This window comes from Sorex araneus, chromosome X, assembly GCF_027595985.1.
Source record: "Sorex araneus isolate mSorAra2 chromosome X, mSorAra2.pri, whole genome shotgun sequence".
In the NCBI taxonomy this organism is placed as follows: Eukaryota; Metazoa; Chordata; class Mammalia; order Eulipotyphla; family Soricidae; genus Sorex; species Sorex araneus.
Genome location: NC_073313.1, coordinates 54,397,526 through 54,407,935, shown reverse-complemented (window position 1 = coordinate 54,407,935; position 10,410 = coordinate 54,397,526). Strand labels below are relative to the sequence as shown.

The 10,410-nt window shown below is 39.7% G+C and overlaps 1 protein-coding gene across 1 annotated transcript; it reads right to left on the bottom strand.

The window, feature by feature from the left end:
* Window positions 1-1,273: 1,273 nt before the first annotated feature.
* On the bottom strand, window positions 1,274-6,829 carry LOC101559127 (diphosphoinositol polyphosphate phosphohydrolase 3-beta). Its single transcript, XM_055122388.1, has 2 exons — window positions 6,624-6,829; window positions 1,274-6,217 (listed from the first exon to the last, which is right to left on the bottom strand). The coding sequence occupies exon 2, from the start codon at window positions 6,187-6,189 to the stop codon at window positions 5,695-5,697; it is 495 nt and encodes a 164-aa protein (XP_054978363.1). The 5' UTR covers window positions 6,190-6,217; window positions 6,624-6,829; the 3' UTR covers window positions 1,274-5,694.
* Window positions 6,830-10,410: the final 3,581 nt, after the last annotated feature.

Below are 10,410 nucleotides of genomic sequence, written 5' to 3'. Positions count from 1 at the left end.
AATTAGCATACACATATTTATTCAATTGTTCCTATACTGAGGGATTTACCATATCTTTCAGTAATTTACATTTGTGAAGCCTTCAGTGAATTATCAAATGTAGCTGTGGAGCCAAGTCAGCACCTTAGGAAATATCATGTTACTATAAAATTTAAGAAGTTAGTAATAATTAGCACTAGATTATGAAAAAATGGAAATAATTTATATCAAGATATTTTTCCAATAGAGGAAAACTGAGTACAGATTAGTTTTATAGTGTCACATTTTCCACATTTTCTGCAAAAGATAATTGCATAAATAGCCAGATTTTTTGCAAATATGAAATAGAAAAATCACAGCGGGGAGGGTGTTTGCCTTGTACGCAGCCAACCCGGGTTCGAGTCCTTCGTCCCTCTTGGAGAGTCTGGCAAGCTACTGAGAGTATCCCGCGCACACTGCAGAGCCTGGCAAGTTACCCGTGGTGTATTCGTTATGCCATAAACAGTAACAAGTCTCACAATGGAGATGTTACTGGTGCCCACTCGAGCAAATTGATGAACAGGATGACAGTGACAGTGACAATGACAGACAATAAACATATGTTAAGATTCCGTGTACTAATCTGTGACAGACTCTGGGGAGAGAAAAAGACATCCTAACCTGGGTCCCAGAGTCATTGCTATAGATGGCAGAAACATTCAGGCTTAAAACTTAAGACTGTGGAAGGGGGGTAGGCCAAAATCCACAGTGCTGATGGGGCTATCCTGCCTCTGTGCTCAGTACTGACCTCTTATTAGTTCTTAGGACATCATATGTGGTGCCAAGAACTGAACTAGGGTTGGCTAACTTATCTCCTGTCCTAGCTCTGCAGCCCTTAAAATTTTAAGTTAAAAAATATGCACCTAGCAAGTCTCTAGCCTCTATTCCGTAAAATACATGTGAACAAGGTACTATGTGCACTCTGAGAAAATCCTCTCTGGATTTTCTACACTGATATTAATTGGACTGTTAACTGTTGTCAAATATCCAGCTCAATCAAATAACAGAATTCATAAGAATTTAACTCTTTCTAATTCATTGAGTCAAATAAAAAGAACTCAACCCCCTCCCTAAACACTAATCTGTAACAGTAGAAACATTAGCTAATCTGTGGTACATTGTTCTTACTTTTTTTGGATTTTGACCTCATGGGCCAGAAATGGCACTGCAGACCCAATATTTTCTAAATCATCTAAAAATGTTTTCTTTTTCCCCTTTAAGCCTACTATATGAGCTAAAATGAAAACTCTGATAATAACATTTATTAGCTTTTTTATTATGAAAATGTCAAACATACAAAAGCAGAGAGGAACATACATAATAAACCATGGTTTAACTATCACCCAGTTTCAACAATTATGAAAAGAAGACCAATTTTATTTCACCAACATTTCTTATGCACTTGAAATTCACAGGCTTTTTACTTTAAAGTAAATTTCAGACATCCTTTTAACCATAAATATTAGCGAATATATCTCTAAAAGATACGGACTATTGTTTCTGTAAAATCACAATAACCAGGAGTCCAACTAATACCCAATAACAGGTCAATTTTCAAATTATCCTGATTGTCAGTAACTATTTCAGAGTTTGTTCAAGTCAGCATCCAAAAAAGATCTATATATTACAATTTATTATGTCTCTTGTATTTTTCAATCTATAAGTTCATCCTCCTCTTTCTTCTGAAGAAATTTAGTCACTTCTCCTTTTTTTCTTAGTTTAGGTTCTCCTGATGTCATTCTGTGGTGCAGAGTAATGGTTTTCTCTTCCTTCCATATCCTTCATATGATTACTTACATCTAGAGGCACAGTCAGATTGGATTCAGATGTTGGCAATGTTATACTATACTACCATTAGGAGGCACATAATGTGTGGGATGTCACAGGCATATTTGTGAAGCTTAAATTTGTAATCTCACAGTCACCTTGAAACACTTGTGTAACATTTGCTATAAAAAGCCACATATGATAGATAGTATTTACTGTATTAACACCAGATTAGAAAGTGAATTATTTACCACTCATAGTCACTAGAGAATATTAATAATTTAAATCACCAATTATGTTCAACTATATTTAAAATTACCTCTTATATGATGGATGTATTAAAAGACTAAGAAATCAAGGTACTTGCACTCAAGGTTGTATAACCTGGTGGAAAACAGACTTGTATAGAAATTCAGCAAGTGCTACTAGATCAGAAGCCTATACAAATAAACTAGTAGTGCAACAACTTAGATAATAGTCACTATAATGAATAAGGAAAAATATATAAAAGCATAGAATGAGCTGTGTCCTTTTGAGTGGGAAAGCATGTGTGCTTCACAAGTCTGCTCATCACCAGATTCACATACTTGAATCTTTTAAAGTTAATCTGAACCTCTATGCCATTCACCTAAAAAATCTCACTAACAGCTTCACTGGTTGGTCAATTTTTTAATCAGTACATATTTATTGGGATTCTATCACAATAAACAATTACTTGTATAAGAAAATCCTTCAGTGAAAATCCTTCAGCTCTGCTGTGAGGCCAGAATAGAGCCTCTAGGAAAAACAGACTGTCTGAGATAAATGATCAAGATAAGAAATCAAGAATACTCGAGTAGTAGATATTTCTAATCTGTGTATAATTGACAAACATCTCCAAATTTTAGCTACTGTTCTAGACTCAGGGGATATGAGAATATTCAGTATGATTCCTAGACCTTAAAGGAGTCAGAGTCTAAATAAGCAAAAAAAGTAATTTAGAACGATAGTTATAATACTCAAATGATGGTGAGAATATTTATATTTTTGTTGAGAGCTTTCACAAAAGGAACCCTAAAAAGAACATACTGGTAAACTGTTAGAACCCTGAGCTCTGAAGCAGTATTTTCACCATCTTTTTCCTCAGTTACCAACTATTGATAGGGACGTTAGAGTAGCAATTCCAATTTCAGAGCCCTTTTATTATGTGTTCAAAAGGACCCTCTAATGTTGCCATATCTTTACAAGATGCTTGTCCCTGTCTCTTCTTCCTTCCTCTCTCCTAAATAAAACATGTTGAAAATTTTAGTTCTCTATGAAACCAAAGAAATTCACAATATTTATAGCTAACCCTCCATTCCTTTCATAACTTCTTTCACCAGTGCTCTACTCAAAAGAAAATCAAAAGAAGTTTCTTAGGAAACATAATTCATTGAACATTTAGGAAAACTGCTTTGAGTATACTGATAATACCTTTATTCCAACATGTTGTCCTAAATATCTTTTTAAGTATAGGCACTTATCCAGTTGGTTAAAAATACATTTTTAAAAACTGTTTTAAAACACTGCTAAATTAATCCCTCATATATGAAAGATTTTTTGGGCTAGTGCTATTTGGGAGTATGAGCTAAAAGATTCATTTCTACATTTTCACTATGATCACCTTATAAATAATCCATGAGTACTATATAATGACTTTGTAGGGAAAAAAATCCTAACTGCATTGCATCACCTTCTTGGAGAATGAAGATCATAAACCCATTTATTTTCTTTAAAAAATATGTGTGAACTATTTTAACCAGATTTTTTTCTGTTTTTTGGGTTCTTTCATTTATTTTTTCCAGATTGAAGTCCATAAGAATATATAGCAACAAGTTCCCATGTGTGATTTTGAAAACTTAAAGTATGATAACTAAAACATTACTGAAATTGCTATTGAAAGTCATGGGAGATTTGATTAATTTTAGTACTTTCACATTTGTCAAATACATAACTGAAAATTCAAAGCATAATATTTTGCATTAAGAATGTCATGCTTAAGTTAAGCCTCCCAGGCATTTGTGGGAGCATTTTAGATGGCCATGGTTAATGTATGACATAGTAATAAATTAGGTTTACTTTGAAAATTCTCAAGGTACTGAGAGTATCTATTCACTGATTTGGATTGTAGTAAGAGGAGAGGTCAACTTATAAGATTTAGGAAATCTGTTGAAAAATAAGAATTTATTTATGAATAAAGAAGTAATTAAAATTTAGCAAATCTGCTTTTAAAATTATATAATTTGTTTTGAAAAATGAATCATTTTCTACTGTACCCATTCCTCAGACACTAATGTTTGCAAACTACAATATGTACTTTAGACAGATTTATATAAAGCCAAGATCTTCTTTTAAAATAGTGACATCAAAGTTTAAAAATGATCATATGTAAATATTCAGTAATTGTTAATCTTAAAAGGCTAGTTTGTAGTGTAACAAAATATTTAAATCACAACTATTATCTAATAATATTTGTTGACATACAGAATATTAAGATATTAAGTGTCATACATAGAAAGGTATCACTGATCCAAACTCTTCAAAACCACTATCCTAAACCTTCCTGAGAAGATAAGGAGTTTTCAGCAAAGTCTAGACATTCAAATTTTCTGTGTTCAGGGTACGTAAGAGTGACCCCTCCAAAATTAGTTGAGTGACACAAAACACCTATCAACAGTAATTAAGAAATATGACATTTTCTAGATTACCCTAAAATTAGGATTATTTCCTCTTCACAAAATAGGTTTTACCTCTGCCTAATTTTTGACATGCTGGGTAGAATAAAAGCTGTTCCAAAAGAGGATTTGAAGCATCTATCAAGCAAGGCAAAGGATAATTTAACTGGCACCCAGAAGAGTTCATGGTGTAAGAAAAACACTTTTATTTTAAACTTTTAAGAGAGATTAGTCAAGTTTCCTAACAGGTTGAGAAGCTAATAACAGCTGAATATCCAGAAGGTAACTCACTGGACTGGGGTACATCTACCATGTAAGATTACATTGCTTTGGCAACAGACACATTTAAATAGAATATCACAATTTTCAAAAAAAGAAATAACATTCTTTAAGACTTAACTTGTAGAGAACTGCCAGCGTCTGAAATAGGCAGTACTCCATGAATACAGTTTTCACGGCAAAAATGTACAGATCAGAATGTTTGGCTAAAATTGAGCTATTTTCAAGCAATATTTGGCCACACTACATTTAGGTTATATGGGAAATCGCCATTTCAAATAAACAGAATGAACCTCTTGTGAAACAGTGCTTGGAAATGAAAATGATCTATATATGAATAAAGGCAGTTTTACAGAAATAAAAAAGTAATAGTGGACTGTGGAAAGAGCACAAGATTGTAAAGTTCCCTAAAGTTGTACCTTTTTTCATTCCAGACTGGTCAATTTACAATTGCCATCATAAAAGGCTGAAGGGGGCTTGCCTACAAGGGTTTATGCTGTGAATTAGAAAAGAACTTAAGAGAAAAATTAATGACAGTCACAACTATGTTGATCAAATTCTGAATAGGCATTCAATTCTAAAGAAAGCCCCCGCCACGCTACCCACACTCACCCCAGCTCCAGACACAGACACATACGATGGGCTAGGTGAGCATTTCAGGCACCTTTCAAAGAACCCGAATTGGCTTTGGCTTACCTAAGAAACACGTGACAGTACTACCAGAAGCGATTTCCAAGCATCTGAACAGCGTGCAAATTGTCTGAGAATGGTGCTCAGCTACTGAGACAGTTTGCAAGCGTGATTCAGAGAGCTGCCAAGGAAACAAAAGAAGCCCCCCTCCTCCCCCTTGAGACCGCACATGGCATGAGAGGTGCGCCAGGCATGATTTCTGGTAAGGTGGGCGGAAAAGCAGTCGTGTGCGCAGGAGAGGTACATACTAGGGAGCGCTGTCTGGCAGCGCCGGGGCCACGGAGTTGCCATTGGTCGGGGAGCCGCCCAGCTTCAGTTTCTCCAGATATGCGGCGTGCACGGGCTTGTGGCACTGGAGGACCTTGATGGCATCTTCGATCTTGAACCACTCGCGTTTCCTGCCGATGCTCAGCGAATCTTCCCAGTCGTCCAGAATCTCGGTGACGGTCAGGACGTACACGTAGGTGCGGTGCTTGCGGTCTTGGTTCTGCTCGAAGACGCCGAGGAGCCGGCCTAACTTGCCCCTGACGCCCGCCTCCTCGTACACCTCCCGGACCGCCGCGCCGCCCGGCTCCTCCTCGGGCTCCATGCCCCCTCCGGGCACGATCCAGCGGTCGGGGTAGCGGCTGCTGCTCACCAGCAGCACCTCGTCCTCGCGCTCGTTCCGGAAGCACAGGCACGCCGCCCGCTGCTTGAAGCCCTCCGGGTCGTAGGTGCGCGTCTGGTTCGGCTTACACTTCATCCTCGCGGCCGCCGGGCAGCTCGGGGTGCTGGGGGGACAGAGAGAGACACGCACACGCATGAACACGCGCGCGCGTACACACACACACGCGCGCGCGCGCACACACACACATACACACACACATATACACACACACACACATACACACACACACGCACGCGCGCGCACACACACACACATATACACACACACGCGCACGCACACACACACATACACACACACGCACACACACATACACACAGGGGCGGGGAGCGAAAGGCGCTCTAGCTGCGAGCCCCCGAGCCTGGGCGAAGACGCGGCGGGGACGGGCAGGGACCGGGAGGACGTCAGTCCCCAGCGCGGCCCCGAGACACGACAGGCGCTGCCATCACCCAAGAGACCCAAACTCCCACCAAGGCCCCTCGCACCCCTGGTGCTTGCCTCCCGCTTCCTACCTGCGTCAGTGGCTCCGGCGGAGTGAAGTGAGGCGCTTCACTGCACTCGTTCGCAGACCTGTTAATGTGCGCGTTCCTGTATGGATGCCGAGGGGCGGGAGAGGGGGGTCTTCCCGCTCCCTGCCGCAAGCAGTGCTTGGGACCCACTGCGCAGGCGCGGAATCGCGGGCTCAACGCGTCCTGCGCCACACAGTTAATTCTTCGCTTCGTCACAGGTCCCGGTTGATTCCACGTGTGCCTTTCTGTGAAGCTTGGCTGTGGCGCGCCCATACTGTTGCCGTCCTCCTGTTCCGCTGGTAGTGCCTTTTTGTCTATGCGCGTCATCATTTAACGCACATTGCTAGGGTCAGGGGCACTGTCTCAATACAGCCCATAATGAATTGTCCCAATTTATTTATAGGAAGGCCTGGGTTTTGTTTCCAACAGCATCTGTGTGGTTGTGCTGCAGTGCCCGAGTCTCTGCTGAGTCACATCACATCATGCAGTTTTATTTCCTCAACAGGTTCTTCTTCTTGCAGACATCTTGGCACAACCCATGAACACTTTACCTGGACCCTGTTGACACCTAACCTTCATGCCTGTTTCTTCACACGCTGCTTAAGAAACTCGACCTGCTTGTTTCAGTCCCCACACACAAGGGGGGACTTGTGTCCGTCACCTGACAACTGCATATCAGAAGAATAGCGCCCTCCACACATTCCACACTTTTGCTCTGTCACTGCCAAGCACAAGGGTTTAGGAAGCTGGAAAACATGATAGCACGAGCCCACTGAGCTCCCCCTCCAGCTCCCCTGTCTTTTTTTTTAACATTACCCTGTTTTCCCACTAGTCTATAGAGAAACCCACCCACCTTAACACTATCTTTCTCTGTGGCCATCACTGCTGGCATCAGGCAAGCAGAACCTGAAAACTCACTTTTCTAATACAGTGAATCTTTGCAAAGGAGAAATGGAATCAGAAATGAGAGTGGGATGTGGTTATGAAACACATAGTATAATTAATAATACTTATTTTAAAATTTTATTGGTCTGGGTAACATTGAATAAACATGTATTGCCTTCATATACCCAGTTACTGCACCATCAAAATGCCCAAAATCGCCAATCTCTGTCCTTATGATTACATAAGGGCAGTTCTTCATCCCTTCCTACCCACACTGATTGGTCATCTCTATTTTGTAACAAATGTCAAGGGTTTGGAATCATTCAATATTGCATAGTTCCTTATTTTCTCTATGTATCACAGTAAAAATTTTAAGTAACAATTTAGTTCATATTGCAGGGTCAGCTCCACTCCATTTATAACCAAAAATAGCTCCCTCAAAATGTTCTTATTCCCAGTGTGTACAGACAGCAGCAATATCTACAACATTAATAGAACAAAAATGCATGCATTATATGTAAGAAACTCATAAGATGGAGACATAAAAGGATAACTTCAGTAAATAAAGAATCTATTAATACTATACATTATGACATACATGTGGATGACTAAAGAGAATTTGAGGATTGCAAACTCAATGAGTAAAAACAAACCAGAAACATAGATGCAAGAACTCTACATTAACACTCTGTATTTGCTGAACTAGAGAAAGTACATTACAACCAGACCTGGAAAAATATGACACTTATCTCCAGTACTGTTAAGTACATACTTCCCAGTGTGGTGAGGTTGTAAAGAAATTAATAGAAGTCTCTCATTTCAGTAAAACAGACAAACTTGTCATTATTTGAATATGAGATGTGGGGTAACTTACAAGAAATTATGTTAAATGCATTCATTTAAGTGATGAGCCAAATATTAATATTAAAAATACCAGGAGCTTTTAGGTATGCAAGCAATAATATTGCAAACAGTATAATATGGAGATGATGACATTCAGAAGAACTCCACTATGGAGTTTAAAGACAAATGGAATGCTTATATATATGGTTTGCGATTTTTTTTCCTTTTTGGGCCACACCCGGCAATGCACTGGGGTTACTCCTGACTCTGCACTCAGACAGTGCTCGAGGGGACCATATTGGATGCTGGAAATCGAGCCCGAGTCGCCTGCATGCAAAGCAAATGCTCTACCTGAAATGCTAACGTTACAGCCCCTGGTTTGCAATTTTTACTAGAAAATGAGAATATCCTATTTGGTTTTGATAGAGGATTTGGGTAAATGAAGAGGTACTCTAATAAAACTAGGACTTAGAGCTTGTATTTTAGGGTTGAGGGCCCAACATGAATCATCCAGCCACATGAATCATCTATTCCACCGTGTGCAGGTACTATATCCTCGTCACACCAGGTAATATTCTAGTATGCTCTATCACCTCTACATCAGAATGTGTCTATGAGGATGCAAGAAAGATAGTACAGCGGGTAAGGTGCTTGCCTTGCACAAGGTCGGCCTGAGTTCAATCCCTGGCATATGGTGTCAAAACTCACCAGGAGTAATTCCTGAGTTCAGAACTAGGAATGACCCTTGAACACCGTTGGGTGTAACCCCCAAGTAAAAACAAAACAGATTGCACCTATGCAATGTGACTGTGGGGAGGCACATTAGAAGAATATGATATTGAATTATAGTATACAATTTTACAGTATACATAAAATTATAGTATAGAATTTAATTATAGCATATATGCTATATAGTTTATATAGTATATATAGTATATCACTGTCACTGTCACTGTCATCCCATTGCTCATCGATTTGTTCGAGCGGGCACCAGTAACGTCTCTCATTGTGAGACTTATTGTTACTGTTTTTGGCATATCCAATACGCCACGGGTAGCTTACCAGGCTCTGCCCTGCAGGCTCGATACTCTCGGTAGCTTGCCCAGCTCTCTGAGAGGGGCGGAGGAATCGAGCACGGGTCGGCCGTGTGAAAGGCAAACACCCTACCACTGTGCTATCGCTCCAGCCCATATAGTACATATATAGTATATAGTCTCCATTAGTCTTATATATAGTATATATTATATTTATTGTCTTTCAAACCTCATAATAAGGAAGGAGGTACAAATTGTATTCCCACTGACAATGGCATGATAACATTTCTGTCTAGAGAGACCAACCACTTACTAGGTTTAATACACTAAGGACAATTTCAAATCAGATCTCTCTCTCAGAGTGTCAAATAGTGATTCCAGTATTCACCTATTATAATGATTGGGCAAAAGCAGTTATATTACTTTTTGAAAGTAGAAGAAATCATTTGTGAAAAATTTGTGCCCCATGGTTTACCTTTTCTCCATGGTCAATGAAGAACTGGATGCTCCTTGAACCACTATAATTGCAAACTGGCACAGTAACTACTAAGGCTTGTATCTGCTTGCCTACTTGTATCTCCTATCACACAGTCCCTGATCTTAGAGGTGAAATTTGCTTTGTGCAGTGGGAAAACAGCAAGTATGAAGTGTCCAGGACACTGAAAAGGGCTTTTACACTGGTATCCCAATTAATGCTAATGAAATACAATGGCAGCAATGTGAAGCCTGAAGTTGGTGAAAGAAGGGCGACCCAGGGCTCATATAAACCCAAGGTGACAGTGAGTCATTGCCAGAAATGGGGGTGAAACCATCCTCAGGTCCACCCTTCCCCTCTGAGTCACTTAGCTGACAGAGCAGTGATCACAGGTGCCTAAGTAAGCCTCCTGAAAATATCAGATGAAGCTACTCAAGTGAGCCCAGTTGAAATTGTTGACCTGCAGAATTGTAAAATAAAAATTTGGTGATTGTTTATAGTTACTATAATTGGATATTTTTTGCATTAAATACTAGATGATAAAACCATTCAC

Coding starts and splice junctions, on each gene's coding strand:
- LOC101559127 (XM_055122388.1), bottom strand. CDS start 6,189: ATGAAGTGTAAGCCGAACCAGACGCGCACCTACGACCCGGAGGGCTTC.